We start from the raw sequence: 26,796 nt of genomic DNA on the forward strand, positions 1-26,796 counted from the left end.
TCGCTTACTTATGTGTTTTTTTTCTTTGAGGCTTGGAGTGAGTGTATGTGTCTTTTAAACTTTATATGTTGCACTTGCATGACTGGTGTAATTTGTAAGCAGAATAAGCAGTCCTAAAGATACTTTCGCCCTGCAGCTTGTAGTAAAAGGATAAAAAAGATTGCCTGGTGCTCAGGTGGAGAAGCTCCCCCTTGAGCCAAACGAACCAGTGCGCATGCGTGGAACATTCGATCACTGGTCGTGTAGCTAACAGCTAAGCTACGAGTCCAGCCAACATGGAGAGAAAAGGTAACCCTTCACAACGACACGCCGTACATCGTAAGAGCAATGATAGCCCGTGTGTGTGTTGACACTGCAGTGTGTGTTCTCCCGCGGTCATAAATGTACAATTTAGCCTCGCTGCTTAGGGTTTAATTGTAAGGCGTCTGTCACGCACTGTGGAGCTGCGGCTAGCTCTCTAGACATTAGCGTTAGCTTCAATGGGACATGTCAGGATTATGTAGCTGCGTTTAGCTCTCCTGCTCTTTCCCTTTACACACAACTAACTAAAACACCGACAATATTTAGCAGTTGATATTGTGTGAATAAGCCACAAGCGTGAAATCACTTCCTGATGCACTATCCTTAATGTTACAGTGTTCGAGGGGAACGGGTACCTATGTGGGTCGCCTAGGGATGTAACGTCAGACGGCGATTAGACAGACGCACCGCAATTGTGATTTAGATGTTAGTAGTCGCATGTATGACATAATTCAGTGTATAATGTCCGGGTGTATAAGTATTATCATGATGAGGTTGTGGTACCCTTTCCCTCAGACACTGTCATCCTTTCTTCTTTTTTGTGTGTTGAGTGTCAAGTAGACAACAAACCGCAGCAAGACAATGCAAGATAACTGGCCAATGGTTTCTTTTGACAGTTCTAGCACTCCAGGCGAGGAAGAAGAGAGGGAAAGCAAAGAAGACCAGCAAAAAGTGAGTTATTTTAAACCCTCATATAAAGTCGATCATTATTTTCTACATACAGGCATGCATTAAGTCAGTTTAGTCAGAGGTGGTCTGTTGCAGTTGGACACATGCACATGGTCCAGACGTTCACATGTGAAACTGACACAAGGGCCTTGACTGCATGCTTGCAATTTATTTTTGGTTCGTGCATGATCCAAGGATATAGAGATGTAAGAATAAGGTCTAGGACTCTGGTTTGATTCTATAGCTTTCCATGTTCTCATTGGGTTCAAGTAAGGGCATTAGCATTATTGATCTGTGCAGTTATTTTAATAAGATATAGTTAGTAGAACGTGCAGTATGCATTGCCTGAAATAAACCATCCAAAAGCTATCTGACTATACAAATAGTTTATGAATGATTGCATTAAAAATAATATTAGGGCCCAAAATAGTCCCCTCAAGTGTTGATTTCCTATACTGATGTTTTTGTGTACCTAACAATGTAATAATCATGCTGTCAGTGGCATCCTCCGGAGTGTTACATAACAGCCTGAGCTATATTTAAAACCAGAGAATGAAGAAGCCCACATCAGCCCACCGAAGCATGGTGTTTGAATTAAATCAGCACTACTATTGCATGCAGATACTCACGTTCTGCCAGCATTATCTTTATGGCTGAAACAGGCATCACAACATTTAGATTATAAGACACATAGTTTACCTTTCAGCCAAACTGATGCTCCCCAGCAAACGACCCACCATAAGTATTTTTATTTTCATGATACATTTGACTAATTAGACTGCTGTTTGATTCAAGGAATGATATTTCTTTGGTTCCTATCCTAATTCTTCAATTGTTAGTAAAGAGCCCTGACTGAATATCAGAATTGAGAAGATTAATTAGTACAAATTCTGATTGCTTCCTTGAAGTGTATTATAAATTACAAGCAATGCAGGATTAATGAATGAATGCATTTCAAATAAAACGAATAGCAGTTACAATTCAGTTGGAATATATTAGTACTTGCAACATGCTTTAACATCGCTGTGCTTCAAATTATTTTGCCAGATGTGAATAAGTAGTATTCAGTTTACATGGAGACGAGACAATACTGACCGTTTAGGAATGAATTTGAATGTGGCCTAAGATCTCTTGGCTCCTGTGGTGATGAGCAGTAAAGAGTTGTATGACCTAATTAATGAAACCTCAAATGAAAAATGCAACTCATAAACAAACATTCCCCTTCCCAAATATCCCTTTTCATATATTCAAAATATATACTACTAGATCAATACACTGTTATTAAAATCAAAATATTTAATATGTAGAGACTGTCATACATTTGCTTAATGCAAACACGTTTATTGTGTACTAACACGTACCTCTCTGTCTTTTTAGGTACTAAGTTAAATCCCCCAAATGTTGAGTTTAATTCTAAAAGCTCTTTTATTAAAGCACTGAGAAGACATTTGAGAAGCCAGAGAGATTGACCAGCAGCTTGGGTCAGTAGGTAGGCAGATCGTATTCCAGTCCTACAACACAGATACCAGATTATTAAATTTTTTGTCAGTGCTTTTGATTTAGTGTTTGCTGTTAGGATGTGGAGAGAATTTCAAAAACATTTTCTAATGTACCATCCCCAGCCTAGCTTTACTATCCACATTTGTTCAGTCTTCTATGTATTGCTCTAGATCTACTTAGTCTCTTCCATCTTTTAAACCGACATAATGACACAATAATTGTGCTTTGTAATTGCTTGACACACAGGCTTGTACCCTAATCTCTTTATGATGCATAAATATGTATGGTAATTTGTTAAAGAGAATCTATTAATACCTAGAACTGAGGTCCTTATCCAACATGGCTTTATATTTTCCTCAACAGGAAAGTTGCAGTGTGCACTTAACCTAAAATAGGACTACGTTAAGATTTATTACAGCCAATCTTTTTTAGACGTGTTGACAACTGCATCGCGTAGCATTAAGAACAAATATACCCTGCAGCAAAGATATCTTTTAATATTTCAGATATTTGTGTGTGTGATAGCTGTGGAAAGAGGAGTGAGGATCTGTTGCAGCAGGAAGGGTTTGAGAACCCATCTTCCGCATAAACAATATATAGATGTTGAAATGCAACACTTAATCATCTTCAGCAGTTCAAAGCCGGGTCCACCTGAAAAATCTTCGTTTTCTTCTTATAGCTGAAGTTGTAGCTTATAGTCTCTTTTATGTGCAAGCTATTGTGCATTGTGTTGTTTAGCAGATACAAATCAACCACCTTTGTCTCAGCTTCTGTCTTTCAGGCAGGAAAGAATGTGTCAGGGACTTTTTTGAGTGAAGTCTATGATGTTTTCTGTCCCTGTGTTTGTCTACCAGACAACCACCCACTACCAGAGCTCGACAGCTGACCCCGCAAGAAGCCTCGCCACAGGAACCCGAGGAACCTGAGGAGATCCTGGGCTCTGATGATGAGGAGCAGGAGGACCCTAATGACTACTGCAAAGGCGAGTCCCTGCCTTCTCAGTATTTATACCTGCACACTAGAACCCAGTCATTGTGAATTACCACTCAAGAACATTCTGCTCCAGACTCAAGAGTTTGCAAGATTTAGGTTTCCAATGTGTTGCCTTAATTTAACTGAAATAACCCGGTTATCTTAAGCCTGTCTGACCTGTCTTGCCATAATGCATTTTGTCCTCTTCAGGTGGCTACCACAGTGTGAAAGTGGGAGACCTTTACAACGGAAAATACCATGTTATCCGGAAACTGGGATGGGGACACTTCTCCACCGTGTGGCTCGCCTGGGACGTCCAGTACGAGAAAAACACTTTGTGCATTTCTTTACTGCACGGTTTTGTTTTTGAGGCCTGCATTTGGATACAGTTTTAGGAGCAGTTGACTGAGACTGTTGTGGCACGACTTTTACAGTGCTTCCTGTTAGTGAATGTCACTTTCTTTGTGGTTTCAGGGTGAAGAGGTTTGTTGCAATGAAGGTGGTGAAGAGCGCGGAGCACTACACAGAGACCGCAGTAGATGAGATCAAACTCCTCAGATCTGTGAGTTCAATGCACACAGAAGGTTTTTATGCGTTAGGAAGCACAATAACTAGGGATGCACGATAATTATCGGCCCGATAATTATCGGTCCGATATTAGGAATTATGACGTCATCCCGATAAACCCGATAAAAGTATTAATAGCCCCGATAATATACAATATATTTTTTGGGTAAAAAAAAAAGAAAAAAATACTGCGGTGTGGGTGGATTGGGATGAGGGGCGCTTGTTTTTCACTCGGCTCCTCCCGTTTTGCCAGTACTGTGGTATTAGTGGTTTAGGAAGAGGGGAGTTTTTCACAAATCCAGCGCTCCCTAACTCATGCCTGGCTGTGACGTAAATGGTGTGCGGCCGTGAAGCCAGGACAGTAAACAAACATGTCGTCGGTGGTATGGGCGTTGGAGCTATGTGCAACTCAAGGCATATGCTCGAACCGGAGCTGCCTGGACGCTGCAATCATGTTGCACACTATCCGTGCTGAGTGTGCTGACTTTTCGTACAATGTCCCACTGTCTGGCTTCCTGCATAAAGTCAAGTGCTCGGCGCAGTTGTGGCGAAATGTCGCTCCTCTGTTTTCATTTAAACAGCTCCTTATATCTGTTAGCGCAGCTAGCTAGCACCAGATGCTAACTACAACAATGCACGTAAGGTCTCTCTCTCGCTCGCTCGGGCCACACATACACACACCCTCCCGGTCCTCCAGATGGCCAGTCGGTGCCTGCTGGTGAGCGTGGAAGTGTGGTCTGCCACAAGCAGGCGGCAGGAGCGGGGCTGTCAGCATCAGCTTGTAGATGGTATTTTAAACTCGATTCGCTCTGAAACTACGGGGCGGCCGAGGAAAAAAAATACACATGCGTTAATCACGTTAAAATAATTAGTGGCGTACATTTTTTTTTTGGTATCGGTCTTGAGAAGCAGGAAGGTATCGGTTTCAAAAAACCAATATCATGCATCCCTAACAATAACTGTACACAAATGATGACGTCGAGGCAGACACATTTCATGATAACACAAGGGGAACAGGGTCCTTCCCACACTGAAAACCAATACAGACTTTACATAATGTGTGACTTCACATACAGTACTGTGTAACAACACTAGGCAAAGGCTGGTATGTTCCAGTTGTATTACATGATGACACATACACAGAAATGCATGCCAATCCTGCATAATGCTGGTCAGTGTTGATCCTTTGATTACATTGTTTTGTCTCTTTGTTCCAAGGTCAGAAACTCAGACCCTAATGACCCTAACCGGGAGATGGTGGTACAGATGGTGGACGACTTCAAGATCTCCGGTATCAACGGAACACGTATCCTTTAAACCAGATATAACCGATGCTTCCTAGATGTATTTTATTGGTTTAAGGCGGTGTTTACACGAGAACGAAACGGGTTGTATCCGCTACTTTTCTCTTTCGTATAGCCCGTTCGTTCACACGAGGCCATAACGGAACCGCCGAAACGGACCCCGCAAACGATAACGGGTCCCAAGGTGGATAGATCTGCAAATGGAACGCTCTGGGGGGCCAAACGGCTCCGTGTGTACGCCCTATATCAGGGGTGGCCAACCAGTCAGAGGTTAAGCGCCACATTTTTTTCTATGTTACTGCAAAGAGCCACATCAAACACACTGATACCGCTTGTTTCAGTTTTTTGTTTTCTGGAGACAAGATTTCAACCACGTCACTGATGCATTTTTGTGGCATTGGGATATATATTTTTTAAATCCTCTGGAGCAGAGAGAGGAGCTGTGGATTATTGTTATTGATTAATGCATCAGTGTTTCTTAGGGTCAAAAACGCCAAACTCACAACTTGAAATGAAAACGTTTAGTTTATTTAATAAAAGAGCACATGTTCAATGTGAAAAGTGACAGTAGTTATAGATTATTTGCAATTTGGTGGTATATAATATATATTAAAAAATTATATATATTTTTTAAACACCTTGAATTTCAGGGGGTGCGCGGGGCTCCGTTGGCGGGGTGCAGCGCCCCTCCAAGACAATGGTAGGGGAAACACTGGATAATGTTTAATCAACAATAGGTTTTTTCCCCCCTCAAAGGTGATTGGTTCACTGCATCGCAGGTATTATTGTGATTGGCTCTTGGGCCACATCAAAATTAGACGCGCTGGCATCCTCTCATGACACCACACATACACACGTAGGGAGAGCCGGGACGAAAGTAACACGGGACGAAAGTAACGGAGTGATTTTATCCGAGCCCAAACAACTTTGACCGGCCAAATTACGTCAGAATGATCAGCATTCGATACTTAACAGACCTACTAAATATCAGGTTTAACTGTCAGGAGTAGCTAGTGTTGTCACGGTAACAACATTTTGGTTTCGATACCAAGTCAAGAATTGCGATTCCGATTCTTTTTCGATACTTTTCTTAAAAAAAGGGAAACAGTCTTAAATGTAATTTGTGCTTTATTTCATACCAGAACCATAACACAAACTTTTAAACAATGAGAACAATAAATAAAATAAATGACAAGAATTCGTATTAAATAAAATTAATACATGTCTTACAGACAGGCCGAGGCGCAGCGGCAGTTGCACTCCCACTTGCATCCATGCTTCTCGTTTTCTCACATGCTCTGGCAGCTAGCGCGTGGCCGAGTGCACGAGAGAGGGGAGGGACTTAGAGCGTGCTTGAGAAGGGAGGGGCTGCAGGCACGGCTGCAGTGCAGGGAGTGGAAGCAGAGCGCTGAACACACGGCTCTTATTAAAACGGCGCTTTCTCACCGGAGTACTTTTCTCCGTCATTCTTAAAGTACCGATACTAATGAAACGGAGGAATCGTACCGTTTTTAACGGCAGGGTATTGCGGTACCTTTCAAGTGCAAAATCTACAGCTCCTCTACCACAACCATCAGCAACAAGTGTACATGGAGAATTACATGAACTACATGTTGCTAAATCCACCGCGGGGCATAAACAGAAGGGCAACCATGGCAACCATGCTCGGGGGTCTTCTTCGCTGCTTTTGGCGTATTTTGAGGCAGAAGTACAGCGCCACTTACAGGCCCGGCATATGTACTACAGCGTTTCCAGTGGTCTCGTGTGAACGGACACGCTAAATGAGCCGAATGCTTGTGAACGGAAGACTTTTTTGATAACGAATTCAGTCCGTTTGCGCTCCCGTGTAAATGGGGTCTTAATGTGATCGGTTTAATTGCTTCCTACTGAATAGACTCAAGCCAGTTCATAATCTGAAGAATTCTGACAGGGGGAGCAGCATTCTTCCCTCTGGTGTCAAATTTAGCTGTGAACGCAGGGTGCAAGTGACAAAGTAAACAACAGGTGATGGGTGTACCAAATGGAAACTTGCGTGTCCCAAACAGACTTCCCCCCCATCACAACACTTTGGCTGAGTAAGATCCTCTGAATGCTTCAGGCAGAGCTGTAGCTGTAACCTGACACCCCCCAACAACACTGCAGTGTTTGCACTCCCATGACCCATTGTCCGTTTGCAGTGTAAATAATGCTAATAACATTCATGTAGGTAAATGAGCAGAGGGCCCCAACATGTTGAGATAACACTTTTCTTCAGTTGTTTTATCTTAACTGCTGTGATCTTCAGATGTCTGCATGGTGTTCGAGGTGTTGGGGCATCACTTATTAAAGTGGATAATAAAGTCCAATTACCAGGGCCTGCCCCTGCCGTGTGTGAAGAGCATCATAAGACAGGTAACTTTAGACCCTCAGTGTTGCTCCTTTTCAATGCCTGTGACTCCTGATAGAGGTTCAGATGTAGCTTCCGCTCCATAACGAGAGCCAGGTAGCCTCCAGGCTGTGTGACGGGTGGAAACTTGTGTGAAACATTCTGTGTTTCCAAGTAACTTGTTAAGAAACAGTGATGCATTATACAGACATTGCCAAAAAGTATTGCTCATTTGTAATGCTTTGATTATTTATTTTATATAATTATTCTACCTGTCATTTGCCCATATTTCTGTTCCTATGAGGCACTTGTATATTAGCCTTTTATTCCACATATTTTAACTTTGTAAAAACCAAAAGTGACATCGGGAAAACAGATATTAAAATATTTAAAAGAAAATTCTCTGTTCATTTACAGAGTACAGTTAACCTTCTACAATCCCAATGTGTTATTTCCCCAGGTGCTTCAAGGCCTGGACTACCTGCACACAAAGTGTCAGATCATCCACACGGATATCAAGCCGGAGAACATCCTGATGAGCGTGGATGAGCCTTATGTCCGGAAGCTCGCAGCTGAAGCCACCGAGTGGCAGAGGGCCGGGGCGCCTCCTCCCTCCGGCTCAGCAAGTACGAGACAAACACATTTTCATATTCAAATGTACACTCCTGAGTTCAGTTTATTAATGCTTTTGATATTCCCTTTTCAGTAAGCACAGCGCCTGCTCCAAAACAGGTACAACCATTTGATTATTTGTTTTTTGCATTGCACATCAACCTCCCACATTCCTCACAAATATAATACTATATCAACTACTATCAATAATGTGTTCATTCCTTACAGGTAGTAAAAATGTCCAAGAACAAGAAGAAGAAGTTAAAGAAGAAGCAGAAGCGTCAGGCAGAGCTTCTGGAAAAGTGCATCTTGGACCTGGAAGAAATGGAAAAGACCACAGAGACACGAGACGATGAAGAAGAGGAAGATGAGGACCCAGAGTCTCCAAAGGGACGGGCCTGCGCTCCTCTCAGACAGGTGTCTTATCTGGAGCTAGGAGATGAGGAAACTGAGGGTAAGAGCCGACATCATAGGAGTTATACGTGCTTCTGATTATATTTTTTATATTGTTGTTAGGGTAATATAATCCTTGGTATGGATGGTTTGAAGATAAATGTTGTCCGTCTTTTCCTGATGCTTTCAGAGAGCAGTGAGAATGCAGATGTCATGAGGGTGGGACCAGAGGGGCTGTTGGAGGTGAACTGTAACGGCCATGTGCCGGTGGAACAGAGGCAGTCTCAGTGGAGGGACGAAGACCAACACAATGGCAACGCAGAGCCCAAAGAAAAATGTGCCAGTCAGGAGGAGCAACACGAGGAGCAACACGAGGAGCAACACGAGGAGCAACACGAGGAGTCTCCTGTTCACTTAATCTGCAACGGTGTGGACTCTGCTGATCTCAAGGAGCTGAACACGGACAGTGAAGGCAGGGGAGCTCACAGCAGCGGATTACATGGGAGACGCCTCCCTGCTGGGATGGAGGACAGAGGGCTGAAGCAAAGCATTCTGCAAGAGGAGGGGGAGGACGGGCCCGAAGATGTGGATGGTCAGTCAGCTCAATTTGTTCTATTATTGCACAGAAGTTTATTTTTTCTTTGTCTGGTCTGCCTTGGGAGTTTAAAAAGCCTCAGCTCTGTGAACTTTGAAATATTGATTGTTACGCTGCTCTTTTATTGGATGTTAAGACCATTCTTATCTCTCGGTCTCTCTCCCTGCTCTGACACAGGCAAGCTAACTGCAGGATCCCTGCTAGTTAACCCCCTTGAGCCACTCAATTCAGACAAGATCAAGGTCAAGATTGCAGACTTGGGAAATGCCTGCTGGGTGGTGAGTAGACTGCTAATGACTTCAGGGATTTCCTGATTAGGGACACATGTGGTGTCCTCTAGCTTCCAAAATAGAAATACCCTAACCATCCAGCGCGTTGTTTATTTGTTGTAGTGATCCAAGTTGTATCTCTCTCTCTCTCTCTCTGTCTCTGTCTCTGTCTCTGTCTCTCTGTCTCTGTCTCTGTCTCTCTCTCTCTCTGTCTCTCTCTCTGTCTCTGTCTCTGTCTCTGTCTCTCTCTCTCTCTGTCTCTCTCTCTGTCTCTGTCTCTGTCTCTGTCTCTGTCTCTCTCTCTCTCTCTCTGTCTCTCTCTCTGTCTCTGTCTCTCTCTCTCTCTCTCTCTCTCTCTCTCTCGCTCAGCACAAGCACTTTACAGAAGACATCCAGACACGGCAGTACCGGTCCTTAGAGGTGCTGATAGGGGCCGGATACAGCACACCGGCCGATGTATGGAGCACTGCCTGCATGGTAAGAGATGACAAACTACTATTGCACTGATTCAACACCTGAGAAAAAGTCCAATGTATCTTGAAATGTGAGAGTGTGGCAGGTGTTGCCAGGGAGTAGATATATCCCTTCACATAGGGCGTCTCATTTGTTTATGATGTTTGTGTTGTCTCCTCAGGCCTTTGAGCTCGCCACAGGGGACTACTTGTTTGAACCTCATTCTGGGGAAGATTATTCCAGGGATGAAGGTATTGCTGGGACTTCCTTTTCCTTTTATCCAGTTATAACTGCACAGCATTAGATCTATATTTAGTAGTATTTCTCATATGTATGCTGCACCGGTAAGTCATATTTGGTTTTGGTGAGGGCTGTACCGAATTATTTCAAATTCTTTACGCGTGTCTTTCAATTTCAACCTGGTATTTCTGCACAATAGCAGATAAAGATCAGGCTACACTAATATCTGCGTATGATTACTCCAATAAGTCCAGAGTGTTGTAATCATATACACAATGTTTTTTTTAATCTTGCGTAATACTCTGCTTCAATCCATTGTTGTTTGCATTCAGCCTTTCAAATACAAAGGAAGATTAATTAACCTTGAATGAATAAAAAATACATTCGGTACAGCCCTAGCACTGTGGGTCACTTTTAACATTTATTGCTTCTGTGAAAAGCTTCCTGATGTTTTTTCTGTACAATTGGCCTTCATTGGTGTTTCATTGTCATCATATTCTCAATTCTGATAAGATTTTCACAGTAAGCATGTAAGCTGCTGGGGCCTTTAGTCCAAGTTATTGTGCAGTTAGCATAATAACTTGCGGCGCTCTTTACTTTCTCCACAGTGTTAACACTTAAATGACGTACTCCATTACAGTGATTTGAGATTCAGAAGCCTCTAATGTGAATGATGTGATGATGAGTGCCAGCATTCCTGTGTTTATTTCCTCTCTAACACTTAAAACCACACTTCCGCTGCACTGGAGACGGGGCCATCTCTCCTTCCCTTGCTCACCTTTTCTTCATCTCTTCATCTCCTTCTCCCCACTCTCCATGTGTCATGTTGTCATCACGCTTTCTGTATGTTGATGTTGGCTGACGCTCAACTTGATGTTTCTGTGCTGACTCGATCTAGCATGTTAGGTATGATTCAACCTTTTAGTTTATTGGCACTTGCCCCGCAGCTGTGAATCTGCTTTCTCACCCAACATGAACACATGTTATTGCTTCATATTCTTCCAATGCTTTACTAATCCCTCATACTGAACCAGAGTCTGTGGTACAAGTCTTGGTGTGTTTTACTTGGCTGTACTTTATTATTATTATTCAGTTCAATAGTTGGTTTTCCGACATGAAAGTGAATGGCCTACATGTGTTTAAAGTTTGTAGCACTAGCTTGTGATGTGAATAGGCGAATGTGCTTCTTTTGATATGAGGCTGTCATCATCCATTGTTCCTAATACATTGTTCGACATGGCTGTTTGACATTTCTCTCCTACCCCCTCTCCCATTTCCTCCTCTCTCCAAACTGTTCCCCAATGACTCTCTGTCTCTCCTCCTCTGATGTGCCTCATTTCTAGACCATCTTGCTCTCATGATTGAGTTGCTCGGTAAAATCCCTCGTCACTATGCTCTGAGTGGGAAATACTCACAGGAATACTTCACCAAGAGAGGTACGAAACCCCTCTGTTTGTGGCTCGCTCTGGGAGAAGTGGGTGACAGGTGAAGGGGGAAGGGTCTTGTCAGCACACCTACCAAAGCTGTTGGAGTGAGAAGGCCAATACAAATGAAAGAAATGAACACAGACCAATACATTTAACTTTGGAATGGACATCAGACATCGATTCAAGTGTCAGTAGTTTAGCCAAAGATTGCCTGGCAGAGCTACACTCGGTACCTCCTCAGTTGTAGCCAGATGCCTTTGCTGGATACTCGGTGCTGTATTGATCTTCAGAGGGGGAATTCTCATGACTGCAATGGGAGTCATTTGCTTGAAGTGTTTCCCTTATTTACAGGCCTGAAGTGTGTATGAAATGACATTTCAGAGAATAAAGTGGCATCCATAAGTGCAAGTGTTCATAAGCCTTTATAACACTGTTAAAATGATGGAAGACTCTTGGTAACGATCTCATCTAAAGGGATCCCTGGCCTGAAATAGTTTGACAGTCGGTCACGTTCAGGAGCAATTTTGCAGGGCAGATGGCTGTTAGAGGGCTTTTCTCTGAATCCTAATCTCTATGCCTGCAACCCCTCCCAGCTGCCGCCCACTATGGCACAGGGTCTTGTCCAGGTAACCATTTGGAGCAAAACAATCTATTAACACACAAAAGATGAAATTGGTAGAAACTACTGGTGTATCTTAGAAAACACTGCCATAACCTAATATGGGTAACTGAATTTGTAAAGAAGAATAAACATTTCAGAATGAGTATTTTCTTCTAGGCAAGGTGTATCATTTTCCCCCAGCAATATGGGAATTTGGTTAGTAAGTTGGATTGCCTGCAGTGACAAAGCTGAAGCTATAGATTATTGACACGCTGAAATGGAGAAGTGAAAGAACGTACAGCTCTTTTAATGTCTGGTGGCCATGTTTGATTTCTATCTGCAGGTCAGTGCACCCCGGCCTCTTCCACAATCTGGCCCAAATACTGTATACATGTGGTAGTGCTGTGAGCCTGACCCCTCTCTCCCTCAGCCCTCCACCCACACCCAGAGCGGGCCTGTTGCCAGGACACCGTCTGACGAATCTGTTGTGTGTCTTGTCTGTCTTGTTCCTCTTTTCTTTGCAATCGTCTGCCGTGTAGACCATATAGCGCTGATCATTGAGCTGCTGGGGACTGTCCCACGCAAACTCATAATGTCCGGCAAATATTCCAAGGATTTTTTCACCAAAAAAGGTAAAACAAAGAACCATCAGCGTCCAGATTAGAGAAGGTATCTTGCCTGCATGTCGTAAAGATCATGCCCAAGAGCCACTTTAGTATTTGTACACATATGGTCTCTGACATTTTGAGAGGTTTCTTTTGTTGTTAAGACATTTACAACATTGATATATCTCTGTATACAGAGGTGGGAAGTAACTAAGTACATTTCCTCAAGTACTGTACTTAAGTACCATTTTAAAATACTTGTACTTTACTTGAGTATTTCCATTTTATGCTACTTTGTACTTCTACTTCACGGTAAATGGTGTACTTCTACTCCACTACATTTATTTAATACCTTTAGTTACTTTACTGATTTGGATTAATGATAATCATCTCTTAAATCAGACTTAAGTTACACCTGGAGTAAATTCACAAGCTACCCTACAAAGTCATTAAAACCCACTGCACCTTTACCAGCTTTGATAACAATTTAATGATCAATAATTATAAAACATATCATATGTATTATTCTGAAATGGACCAATCTCCACAGTGACTACTTTTACTTTCGGCATTTTAAGTATATTTTGATGCCAATACTGTTCTACTTTTACTTGAGTAACATGTTGAATGAAGGACTTTTACTTGTAACAGAGTATTCCTACACTCTAGTACTTTTACTCAAGTACAAGAACTGAGTACTTCTCCTACCTCTGACTTGACAGCTAATAAAATATGACATGTATTCCATAACTCGATGTTCAAATGTGTTTTCAATATGAATGTGAAATGGTGATGGTGCTGTGTTCCTGCATGGCTCTCTGATGTGTCTGTGTTGCTCTGCAGGGGATTTGAAACACATCACTAAGCTGAAGCCCTGGGGGCTCATGGAGGTGCTGGTGGACAAATACGAGTGGCCCCGTGAAGAAGCTGAGTGCTTCACCGACTTCCTGCTTCCCATGCTGGATCTGATCCCAGAGAAGAGAGCCACGGCCGCAGAGTGCCTGCGTCACCCCTGGCTCACCCTCTAGTGGACACCTCCAGCCACTGCACCTCCCCCCTCCTCCCACTCTCTCCAGAGACTGCAACAGATCACTTTCCAGTTTGGGCATATCAAATGAATATTTATTTCTCTTTTTTCCGTTGTTTTTGGATTTCTTATGTTGTTGTTATTGAACTAATGCTTCTGTGTATGTTTGCTTTGTTCTTTCTTCTCTCGGTGTGATGACGTTAGGACTTCAGTGGATAATATTACTTTGTGGTCATGTCGGCTCCAACCTGCTGTGCTCCGTTCCTCCACCCAACTAAGCAATCCTGTTATTGTACTGCTAGTGACTCATCCTTGTTTGTTACACTCCTGCACTAAAACCCAAACAAATTAAGGATATGTAGCCTCTCATTCTGTCCCCTTAAAATGATTTGCTGTCTCTTCTTTTCTTGTGCATTCTCATTAGTGCTGTGTTGTTTTTTTATGAATAAGTTTATCTTATATTACACATGTAAGGTATACATTTTGTATTTGTAAAGTAGGCGTAGGAAGTTGTACACTGGGCTAACATTTACGCTGACTGGTTTCTCACTGAGACATCCACCGTCTGAAAATGTAGGTCATGTTATTTAGCCATAACAAATCCATTGTCACCTGGTACTTAGTGAGGTTAGTTAATTATAATAAATGAGGTCTTTCATTCCCATGGGAGGCTGTTATTCTCATACAACTATTACACTTCAGGAATATAGTGTTTTAAAGGTTTCAACAAGACAACACGTTAAGTAGCCCAATTTAGAGGAAAATAAAGTGTATATATCTGTACCAAAGAGTTTGCCTTTATGTATATTACAGTTATGTACAGTTTTTAACAAATCTTATATCTTAGCTAAAATTATTTAGCTAGGTAGCTGTGTTTTAATAAAGCATATGGAAGAAGTGTTCGAGTTCAGTCGTATGTATGGCCAACTGTTCAATAATGTCACTGTTTTTACCATAGACATGGTGAGACCTGATGTTATGTAATGGTGTCCCAAATTGATCATATCAAAGTAACCTATGTATCGATTGAGCTTAGGTAAAAACAAACTTTAGTGTCAGATTCAAGAACATAGACTTTGTGTAAACTGTCAATTTACACACCATACAATAAAAACAGACGTTCATACAATACAAAGTGAGTGTGTCGAGCTTGTTTATTAGCTGTTGCACATCAGGAACAGAATTACAACGCTTCATGGTTGTCTTGTTTGTAAAGTGAACTGACAGCTAGATTTCAGTAAAAAAAAGGTCATCTAATGCAGTCAGTGCTTGTTCATTGCATCCGCATCACACTGCCGTCCTCAGCGTCCGTGTTCATCAGGGGTTTGCTGAAAAAGCGGGAAAACTCGTGAAATTATTTATTTATTGGATTACAGACATTCTGACTTTATTGCCTCCCAATTAGCTTACAACTGACTCACAGTACTAACCACTTCAGCTAATATTTAGAAAGCTTTGGTAATATTTGTGTTTTAGGCTAATTTTAAGTTCAAAATATTTGAAGCAGCATAAAAAATGTATTGTGTGCTTGCTTACTGGGAACAAACACCATGGTTTTCTTTCTTTGACATACTAAAAAGTGCAGTGAAAAGGCAGTGGTGGAATGTAACTAAGTATATTATTTACACAAGCAATATACTAAATTACCTGTATACTAACTAAAGTATTTCCATTTGTTGCTCCTTTGTACTTCTATTCATCTTAGAGGGAAATATTGTACCTTTGGTTCTCTAGGTAGGCCTATATCTAAATGCTAAATTAAGTACTTTTTGCTAAGTACGATTCCGAATGCAGAACATTTAATTGTAAGTGTTTTCTACCTTGTTGTGGATATACTTATTTTACCTTATTAAAAGATCACATATTCTACCAATGGTAAAAGGCCTTCAACACAGAATTCCCACATCCCAAACTAAGCTTTTTCCCCCACAATCTTCATCTGTTTTTATTACCTGCTCCTCCCTCCACCTCAAAGTTGTCTGGCAGCAGTTTGTCCTGCCTGTTTCCCAGTGTGAAGGACAGGAGCGCCAGGAGGAGGGCGTCCAGGATGCTGATGATGGCCAGGATGTAGGCCCAGCGCACCGTGCAGTTCCCCAGGCTGTACTTATCCGTCCTCTGGCCACACATCCTCTTCACCTCCGGAGAGTCCCAGCCGTCCGGGTAGATCATGCAGCCCATCACCATCAGCAGGGCTGCGGGGGAAGGCGGACGGTGAAAAGGTGCAGCCTTGCAGTAATTACCCCTTGAGTGCTCTCACTTTGCAAAAATCATTTTAAAGAAGTTCTTCTGAGCCCCCTGTGCAGAATAAGGCCAAACGTATATCCCCATAAAGTGCAAAGGTTTCATTTATTTATGGCGCAGCAGCAAATGATGCTCAGCGGGGCCGTTTGCATGATGTACTGTTAGGAAAGTTCCTAAATGTGAAATGCTCTTCATTGGCTAAAGTGTCCTCTGAGCTTTGCCACAGTTACTTTATGGATTTAGATACAAACCTGAATGTTGAGGTAGGGTACTTGTATTTTACTTGAGAATTTCCTAATAATAGTTTGCATTTAAAGTTCACACACTCCTATATTTCATTTGCTGTATTTTTAAATCCACCACATTGACTTCAAAATGTGTAGTTAAAAGTTATTGTTAGTGTTTGTTCGGGCCTTCAGGTGTCTATGAGAGCAGACCAAAATACATATTTCTGAAACTTATCAGATGGTTTTGTTTCAATACCTGAAGCACAAAGAGCAGAAATTATCTATTATTTCACAGAATGCAAAGATTAGAGAAAGGTTTTTTTTTTAAATACACAAATTCATGTAACAAACTCTGTTTATTATCTTCTTTCTATTAGCTCTGTTAATTGTGCTAACACATTGCTCCATCAGTTTTGAAAAATGCAACAATGTGATAGTTTGCTGACAGTTTAGGAGTTTAAAAAAGTACTGTACACAGATATTTTGTTGATAATATTTCTGATAATACATAATGTGGCTTGTTTCCTAGTCCCCGGCGTGTTTGAGGTGTGAGTTTAGATCAGTTAACAACAGCAACACCTGATCTTGTTACATGTAACCAATCCTCCATCAAAGGTGTCAGAGTCTGAAACGCGACCCCTTATTGGCTTCACTGTGCAGAACAACACATCCAGTACACACACACACACCTCCGTGAAACCAGAGAGGTGAGAAGACGAGTTCATCAGCTCACACTCGTAAGACTGCTCTCACTCATCCTTTAGTTTAGACCCACTGAGGCTTCCCAGAGTCATGGTGTTCAGGTGCTTAACTTTAGTAAAGCTTTGAAAGGTTTTATCGAATGTGTCCTTTCATGTCAGAATGTGGTCTTTATATGGATAACAAGATGCTGAAACTAAAGCAATTATGGTTTTATATAGTATTAAAAGTGGTGAAATATCTTAGAATTCATCATGGACTGTATGACCTTAGACCTTAACTCTGAATATGAAAAGCAAAAGCCTCTCAAAGTATTCATCAATACACTTTTTGGTACTACTGTATGTCTGTATAAGCACAACAATAATCTGAGGATATTTCAGGGATGAGTACAATGTGATCATGATAAATAGGAACACAAATATAGGTTCTGCATTCAAAAAGTACAAGCAAAGTATAACTAACACAAATGTAATTGTGTTATATAGGCCCTATCATTGTGCAAAAGGACTATAGTGTTGTTTCATTAACCCTGGTGGACAGAAACTAAGTGCATATGTATTACAGTTTTCACTCCACTACTTATATTGAATAGCTTGAGTCACTTAAAAGATTCACAATATTAATACAAAATCTTGCCTGATCAACAACATATTGTATCATGTATTTTATACTGCAGGTTGCCATGGCTTTAATTTATCCTTTTGTGCATTTTACAGAAAAAGTTCAACAGCTCCACCTTTACCAGGTGCAACATTAAAGTTATCAACACCTCAATGCATCAACAATAGGCGCATTCACACCGCAGTACTTTTCCCACAAAGGTTCATGAGAACTACAGAGTTCTCATGAACTAAATACAGATCGCGTTCACACCGGAATAAGTCCCTGGGGGAGGATTAGGCAAATGAAGCCGCTGACGTCACTTCTACTTATGCTTTGGGTTTACTGGCAGGCCGCAAACAACTTCATGGCGTATACTGCCGCCCAAAGTCCCCGGAGTTGGGGACTGGCTTCAGTAGAAGCTGCTGGGACTCCCAGCAGCTTCTACTGAAGCCTTCCGAGTAAATCGCCAGAACGCCGACACCTCCTCATCTCCACCGCTCCCATGTTTTATTTTGTGTTGCCATAAATTAGTCTCTCTGCGTTTCTGCGCTGGGCTAATGCTAATAATGCTAATGCGAGGATAATAAAATGGCGGCTTCACAAAACTTTTTGGGAGTTTTACGGGGCGTGGTTTGCAATCCGCCCAGCCAATCAAAAATAGGAACCTTTTTCTCCCACGAAAGTCCCTGCTCTCTAGCAGGGACTGAAAAGGGGGTAAAAAGGTTCTCATGAACTAATTTTAGTACCGGCTCTTTTTGGTGTGAACGCGACAAAAGAGTTCTCATGAGCCGCATTCACACCGCAGGACTTTCCCTGGTACTTTGGTTCTTTAGTTCCGTTAGTACCAATAATGTCGCGTTCACACCGCCGGGACTACTCAGTGCCGGGAACTCTTTTGGACATTTTCAGTCCCTGCTAGAGAGGTGGTACGAACCTGGTGATAAAAGAGTGCCAATTTCTATTCTATTTCTATTGGCTGGGTGAATTGCAAACCACGCCCCGTTAGACTTGTTAGGCAGCCATTTTTTTCCTCGCTACAAAACCACATCCACACCATCCACACCTGAGCGAGTAGTTTTTTTGTACTTTAAAGCAGTTATGACCACACGTACTACAACACCGGAGCGGTGGAATGATGAGGAAGTGTCGGCGCTTCTGGCAATTTACTCCGAGGACGGGATGCAGCAGCTTCTACAGAAAGCAGTTCCCAACTCCAAATGTTTTGAGCGATTTTCGCAAAAGCTACTTGAGCTGGGAATCGTGCACAGTGCACACGGATGCCGGGTAAACATAAAGAAACTCAGGCAGGACTATAACAAAATTAAAGACCACAATAATAAGAGTGGTAACGATTTTCTATTGTTATTATATATATATATATATATATATATTGCCACTGTTTTTTAATACTGACACCTAACTTGCACTAAGGTGTGTCTGCTGCTATATATATTGCCACTGTTACATTGTTTTGAAACTACTTACACTTTATTTTACATTTCACACTTTTATTTAACTTCAATTTACATGCATACGACACACCTGGAACAGCGTGATGCCGTTATTGTTATGTCTTGACTGTGCAATAAAACAAACAAACTGGCGAAGCTTTATTTATTGTGTCCCACCCCAAATTTGCAGAATAGAAGAATGTGAGAGCAGACAGGTGTCGGTGGTTGAATTTATCTACAATGTTGCAACCTTGTGCAGCAATGGCAGGGGCAGAAACACAAGTCTTACACACATAAAAACAAGTAATTTATCATGTCATTTGTTTTAGATAAATAAGGGAAAAACACCAAACAAGGGTTAATGTCCTTTTCCAAAATCAGCCTGAGGGGGTAATATTTAATAAATACATAAAGATAAAGTCCATTGTTATAATGGGGTATTTTATTTGTAAATTACCCTTATGAACTCCATCATGTCTGAGGTTGGAAAGTAAACAAACGCCTCATACAGCGGGTGGGCTTTATACCCCCTCCCCCGTATAGTTCTTCTTCTCTCGTTTTTTTTTTTGTACTCGCCGTGAAGTGGTTTTGCGGCCTGCCAGTAAACCCAGAGAAGAAGAAGACGAAGTGACGTCAGCGTAATCTTGCCTCAGGGAAAGTACTGCGGTGTGAATGCGATTGGCACTAGCCCCCTGGCGGATTCAGTGCCGTGGTACTTTAGTGCCGGCACTAAAGGCCCTTTAGTCCATTTTAATTGCCCCTCTGTGGGCTGATAAATGATCGTATTTAACACCAGAGTTACGTTTTTAGTCAAAATAATCGAAACTCATTTGCTGCAGTCCTATTTACAAATTTCTCATTCTTAATTGCACTTGTGTTGGCATGTGTGTCTGTGAAATACAACGGCACATATGGTTTCACTTGGTGTACTTTAGTGCCGGCACTAAAGTACGGCAAGTCCTGCGGTGTGAAAGCGGCTATGAACTAAGTTCTCATGAACCTTTGTGGGAAAAGTACTGCGGTGTGAATGCGCCTATTTACAGTTCAATACTATCATATATTTACGTAATGGATCATTGTGCTTAATGTTGGTACTTTAAGTAGCCTATGTTTTATGTTTGAGTGCAAGCCTTGTTACATTTAGTAGCATATACACTTAAGTGCTGCACTATTTCTCGATAAAGAAAATATGTTACTTAGCACCTCTATTACAACTAATTATTATAACTACAGGACTTGAGGCCAGTTTCACCTCACCTGAGGCCAGCTGCATCCACGCGCAGATCTTGTACACGTTCCCGGCGTTGCAGAAGAAGAACAAGCTGAAGCAGACCATGGTGCCCACGATCAGCAGCATGGAGGTCCCCACGAAGAACAAGGCGGTCCTGAAGGCCGGAGAAGGAATGGAGGCGAAGTCCAGCACGCTGCCTTTGCACACGAGCTCCGAGGTGAGCGCGTTCCCGATGCAGTAGTGGAAGAGGCCGAAGTACCCGGCCTGCGGAGTATTCACGCTGTCCCCGATCCAGTACGGCTGGATGAAGACCACCATGGTGATGATGACGAAGCAGATGGTGAACACGGCCCACATCACGCCGATGGCTCGAGAGTTTCTCACATAGTTGGTGTGATAGATTTTAGCAGCCTCCTGGGCAGGAAGCAGATCCATGTTTGCGAGCTTCTCTTAAATATCTCTTAAATAGTCTGTGAACATTTCCCCACAAATGTAACTAAATCCACTTATCCTGACTCTTTAAACGTGTTACACCCAAAGACACAAAGACACACACACGCCTGATGATGTGGCTGCTCTGCATTGAAATACCTGGCTCAGGAGCAGCACCCTGGACAGCACCCTCACCTCTTTAATTAATGATGAGCCTCTGACGTCAGACATTGGGTAACTTAATGCTGTCTGTAGAATCGAAAAACCACGATTTTGTCATTACAAGAATGAATCTAGCCTAATTTTGTTTACATCTTTCTTGCGTTTAGCTAAACTTGCAACTGTCGTGTTGCTGTTTAGGCAAACACTTACTTTTGGTACAAACTCATAGACGACCACAACAACTATCAATCAACTATAAATGTTTTTAGACTGTACTTTTATATTCTCATTGCAGTTTTACTGTTTTGTTTTGCTGAACAAACATATTATTCTCCTCTTTTGACAGTTTGCTGAGGTTTATGGATGATGCACAGGAAGCTTAAAATAAAGGTCTGCAGATATCAAATTCAATATCCTTCTTATTGGAGAGCTGCTTATCTTGAAACCTGGAAACTGCCAGTGGCAGGAACACAATAAGGATTTTATTTTGATGAATTAAAAAAACCCTCACACAGACAGGTTATAGATTTGGATTGTCATTATAGAGGTTGGGGATTCAACAACCGTGAAGTCTGAAGAGGATTAGAAATGGCACAGATGTGCAAAAACTGACATGGGAGCAGTTTCAAAACACACAGCACACTTTGCACAATTGCACTTGTGTTGGCATGTGTGTCTGTGAAATACAACGGCACATATGGTTTCACTTGGTGTACGTTTCTTTTTGTGCCATGTTCTGTTATGGATGACAACTCTGGCTTGAGGCTGACAGGGGGCAGCCGGACAGAGCAGGCCCCCATCTGGACCCTTCACCCTGCAGTCAGTGCTCATAACAAGGAGCTTAAGGGACTATACGTGACAGTCTGCCATGTGTAGAGAAGTATTCAGGGGTAAGCGGTTGTCCCACATCTCCCACGGGCTCCCTGACGGCTCCCCGCAGCGCAGGAGAGACTGTCAGCTCCAGGCAGAGAGGGAAACATGAGAGAGAAGGAGGGATGAGATGGTGAGGAGACATCACATCTTAGATAAATAGACTCATCAAACTCAAGTCTGTGGTGTGATGGAGGGAGAATGTGGGTGAGCTGCTTTTAAGTGCTTCTCTAATGAGTAATCCCTGATATATGTGACAGCCTTTGACTCTCTTGTCAAGATTTCAGTCAAGCCTGCTGTTCTTCAGAGACGCGGAGAGCCAGCATCTGTGTGGGAAGTATAGAGGACAGACAGTTTGTCAAGGCTTCATGCACACACAAACACACACATATTTTTACACTTTTAAGAGGCTTAACTTTTTTATTTGGTCTTCATTTGTTTTCTGAAATAAAACCTTGTTTCAGGCTTAATTTAAAGTCAAAATAATGGAAGCCTGTAGTGGTATAAAATCCACAAATCCACTTATGTTGCTCTCAGAGCCTCTGGTAATCAATGAAAAATATAAACCTATCTGTTTTTCACCCAGAGCAGCGCTGCATTATTAAAGAAACCAAATGAAGATGAAATGTGATGTCTGGGTTGATTGGCTGTGTGAATCGCAGATATGAGCACAAGGTGGAAAATAAACCCTTTCTATTTTACAACCTTTGTTCCCCCACCACAGGCGGGATCTGGCAATCGCGGAATAATAAAGACGTTAACAGAGTTACCATTTTCTTCATTGTTTGAGTTAGAAGTGCTATTGACTGCTGAATATAAAATCATTTCACTTGTGAAATGAGAATTATTACTTATGAATACTAAGGGTAAGATTTGCTGTTGATACTTACGTAATTTTGATCTGTGTTACATTTTCAAGGTTCAACTTTTAATTGCAATGGAATATTTTACATTGCCGTTTTGCCCCTTTTAAGTGAAAGATCTGAAACAACAGTCAAACAGTCAAATAAGCACCCGAAGCTCCGAAAAGTGTTGTTATTTCAGTAAATGCATATTTATTTTGGAGTATACACAACTTAAACAAATAATAAACTGAAAGAGTAGACACTTTAACAATGATATATATTGGTTCTTCCACACATTAGAGTCCCACGAAAACACAGGAGCACAATTAGATTACCACGAACCCACTGAAGTGAATCTGAGGATTTCGGCTCTCTTGGGGCCCCCGGGGCTCTTTGTCAGTTCTTTGCGTGTTTGGGAATCCCTTCTGCGTATCCCCTTTATCCAGGCTATATTCTGTTGCCCAAATGTGGATTTACTCAGGAACCTAGGTGAAAGAAAACTGGCAGAAAATCAACCCAAATTCCTGTCTTCAGAGTTCAGACCTATGCTTCAGACGTGTGTTTCAAGCATTTATTGAATAGTAAACAGTAGAGATGTGACAGAAGATGAAAGCTATGCAGGAGTGGAGGCCACACATCAAAGCTAGCAGCTGAATGTTTTACCTTTATCATTACAGGGTCATTGTCTTAGAACATAAAGCCGACAAACACCCAAACAATACATCAGTTTTATGTCTTGAAAACAAATGACTAATTATTCATTAATGTGACAACTTTAATGGGTGCATAATGGACAACCTAAGGATCTGCCACCCAAACACATTTTGTTGGAGCCACAGACTTATTCAATCCAAAAGGACGTAGGCGGCGGTTCTTCTATCGCATGAGTGTCTTTCTAAGCAAAGTTGGTAGCAGAGCTCCTCTGTCGTCTCTTTCTTAGACCGCAGGGAGTCAGGTTTGTTTATCCGATGGTTCAACTGATGTTCAGAGACGCTGTTAAAACTATCTGTGCAGAAAGATCACAAGCAAGATACATTTGAAGAGGGGTGCATGTGAATATATTTTATCTGACTCTCTGACAAAATGAAAATGACAGAAACCAAATAAAAGGTGTGTTTTGTAGAGTGAATATTTATGGGTTTTGGACTTTGGACAGAAAAAAAGAACAATTTGACTACACTTACAGTATTGAACTATAATGAAATCTAAAGGAGAAGAGAAGGATTTACTTTACATTTAGAAGGTTTTATACTAAAAACTATTTTCAAATCATATCAAACTTTATTTGTATGGCTCTCTTTATACACAAAATGTAAAAGAAAGAGCTTCACACAATAAAACCAAAAGCAGAAATAAATACTACCAACACTACTAATAGCTAAGCCCAAAACCAAGAGCTTAATAAACCAATAATAACATTTTAAAATATATTGTGAGGCCCTTCCTCTGTTGCACTGTAACATGTCAGCCATGCTTTATGTTGTTTTGCCAGGCCTAACCTCACACAGCTAACCCTGGTCAGGTGTGAGGGGTCACAGGTGTGAGGGGGTGTGGCCTCAGGAACAGGGAAGAGACATTTTGGGGTGGGGCTAAAGGAGATGTTTTTGGAGGGAGGGGGAGAAGTAATGGCATCCAGCAGCTAATTTAGCTAACTGTTAGTGTTGCACTTTATCCATCTGAAGTGATGAAGGAAATGACAACTGTTGGTCAGAGGACTGGACATCAAACCAAAGCAGGATTACCAGGTCCTAACATCCGGTGAGTTTAATTATTCTGTTATGTAGGCTACTGTACTTTTTCCATTTAGGTGATTTGACATTTTTGTTGGAATATGCGATCTTTTTAAGTATGACAGATGTTGTGGACATTCTGTTATTTTCTTGTGAACTACCTCGAGGCATTGTGTCTTTCATAAATTGTGCTGAAACATTAATCCAACTTTATTTTGTAAGTAAATTTCTTCTCCTCCTTGTTTTTGTCATGATTGCATTTACTTTCACACACAGTATCACTGATGCTCTGATGCATGACTGCCAGGCTGAAAACGAAAACGGATTGTTATAGTGTATATAGTTAGTTATAGTCTAGTTATAGTATAGCGTTTTGTGAAATGCTGTAGCGTTTTCTAAAATGCTGTGGTGTTTCGTGAAATGCTGTAGCGTTTCCTGAAATGCTGGGGCGTTTCCTGAAATGCTGTGGCGTTTCCTGAAATGCTGTAGCGTTTCCTGAAATGCTGTAGCGTTTCCTGAAATGCTGTAGCGTTTCCTGAAATGCTTTAGTGTTTTGTGATATGCTGTGGCGTTTCCTGAAATACTATTTTGACTTGCACTTCAGGGCCACCGTAGTTTTGGCTTGTAGTTTATGTTTTTGGTTCAATCAGTGTTATTTTAGTTTTTTGAATTGATTTTTTGAAAAAAAGCTCTCATCACTCATAAGCTTTTCAGTGCTATATTCAATTAGACAAACCATTACATTCACCTCTGTTTCCTAATAAGCTCAAAGATGTATTAAAGTTTCTGAATTGCAGTTTTTATTGGCCAACATGCTGGGACCAATATCTCTGTAATAGGCTCATTATTATATATATTTGTATGCTTTAGTAAATATTATAGTTTCAATATTATCATTGTTTCCCCTTAAACAGCGTCATGCCATCAAAAGCCAACAATATGCAAAGCATCAGGGGAGATTTAATTGAACAATTAGTTTTCAGTGTTAATCCAATGAATTCAATCATAATACATAATACAGAACTTTATCTAATACTAATCAGTAGGCAAACACATACTTTTACCATTCATCATTTTAACAACTTTACACTCAATGAATGCTGGATGTAACCTGGAATCCAAGCTTTAGTGAAGGAGTGTATATGTTTTGTACACATGGCAGACTTGCACAAGCAGTTTAATTGCAGCAGTTATTAAAATGATGTCTTTGAGTTTCCACCAGCTGGGACAAACCTGCAGATTGTCACTGCTTTATAGGTGTTAATGTTTATAAATGTATGCAGTCACACACTACTAAACTTCTCCTGCTCCTTTGTAAATGGGTCAGGTCTACTTCCTTGGTTGATCATATTTCATTCCATAATCCAATACTAGGTGTGTGAGCTGTTGTAAAATGGCCTGTGGCACTTCTAATAACCTTGGCAGCTTTATTACATTTAGCCAACTTTCATCAAATGAGCGACATGCTTATTCCGTGATGTGATTACAGCCTGCCGCTGAGGCGGGGAGCAGAGTGCATCATAATGTTTTTCTGGAAATGTGACAGATATTCTATCATCATAAGCTTTTTAAAATGATATATTTATATATTATTCCCTGATGGTATGTGTCTCATCTTCCTTCCCACCTAAGTGTCTGCATGTCTTTGTAAAATATGCTTTGGATTCATAACAAACAAGCACTCCGGTAGATATAGTTGCCAATGCCAATTAGAGATTAAGACGTTTTTCATTAACCATCTTTAAAACTCAAGTATTTGAGGGACCCAGGGGCAAGGTGATGGCCGAGCATAATTAGATTTACTTAGTCTTTTCTACTTTGTATTCAGTTTAATAAACCACTCCAATCAGTATTCAGTATCCATTCCTTCATTTCTATAGTGTTAATCTCACCGGCTCTGTGCATACTGTAATATCCCTGTAAACACTCCCTGATGTTGCATCAATAACCTTCACCCTCGGCTGTGCTGTGGCTTTTGTTCCCCTGCAACAACAATGTTTGAAGATAATGAGCCCTGTGAGTTTAGTGCAGGTGTTGTAATGGCTGCTGAGGCTCTGCCCATGAAAAGAGATGAGTACCCACATTTCTGTGCTCCTCACACAGCCTTCTCCTCTCTGATGGCTGACCCTGCACTAATATCATCTCTCCTTCATTACTGCACCGCAGCTTCATGGATGCTAGTCCAGCTGGCTCTTATGTTGGTTTTCTTTCATCCCACCTCTGTTAGAATTGCCATGTTTTGGCAGCCTATCCAGTGCTCAGCCAGACAGATCTTGTTATCTCAGACGGAGAAAAGAGCACAATGTGCTTTCACACCCGCAGCGACCCAGCAGTGCAGTATTTAGGATAACTGTGAGGCATCTGCAGAGGAATTCTTGGAACGTGTGATTGGTGTCACACTAA

At 41.5% G+C, this 26,796-nt stretch overlaps 2 protein-coding genes across 5 annotated transcripts; one reads left to right on the top strand and one right to left on the bottom strand.

The window, feature by feature from the left end:
* Positions 1 to 195: 195 nt before the first annotated feature.
* On the top strand, positions 196 to 15,034 carry srpk1a (SRSF protein kinase 1a). 4 transcript variants are annotated; one of them, XM_034209348.1, is made up of 16 exons: positions 196 to 288; positions 918 to 972; positions 3,324 to 3,451; positions 3,652 to 3,760; positions 3,916 to 4,003; positions 5,227 to 5,314; positions 7,597 to 7,703; positions 8,138 to 8,303; positions 8,384 to 8,409; positions 8,518 to 8,743; positions 8,873 to 9,274; positions 9,455 to 9,555; positions 9,916 to 10,023; positions 10,181 to 10,250; positions 11,583 to 11,675; positions 13,716 to 15,034. In XM_034209348.1, the coding sequence occupies exons 1-16, from the start codon at positions 276 to 278 to the stop codon at positions 13,898 to 13,900; spliced, it is 1,965 nt and encodes a 654-aa protein (XP_034065239.1). In that variant the 5' UTR covers positions 196 to 275; the 3' UTR covers positions 13,901 to 15,034. The 4 variants fall into 4 exon arrangements, with proteins under 4 accessions (XP_034065239.1, XP_034065240.1, XP_034065237.1 ...); XM_034209349.1 differs by lacking the exon at positions 11,583 to 11,675 and adding an exon at positions 12,807 to 12,899; XM_034209346.1 differs by having other exon boundaries at positions 229 to 318.
* A 76-nt stretch (positions 15,035 to 15,110) lies between these two features.
* On the bottom strand, positions 15,111 to 20,792 carry lhfpl5b (LHFPL tetraspan subfamily member 5b). The gene is made up of 3 exons (XM_034209352.1): positions 20,381 to 20,792; positions 15,852 to 16,091; positions 15,111 to 15,227 (listed from the first exon to the last, which is right to left on the bottom strand). The coding sequence occupies exons 1-3, from the start codon at positions 20,787 to 20,789 to the stop codon at positions 15,217 to 15,219; spliced, it is 660 nt and encodes a 219-aa protein (XP_034065243.1). The 5' UTR covers positions 20,790 to 20,792; the 3' UTR covers positions 15,111 to 15,216.
* Between the last annotated feature and the right edge of the window lie 6,004 nt (positions 20,793 to 26,796).

The sequence above is a fragment of the Gymnodraco acuticeps genome, unplaced genomic scaffold, assembly GCF_902827175.1.
Source record: "Gymnodraco acuticeps unplaced genomic scaffold, fGymAcu1.1, whole genome shotgun sequence".
NCBI classification, from domain to species: Eukaryota; Metazoa; Chordata; class Actinopteri; order Perciformes; family Bathydraconidae; genus Gymnodraco; species Gymnodraco acuticeps.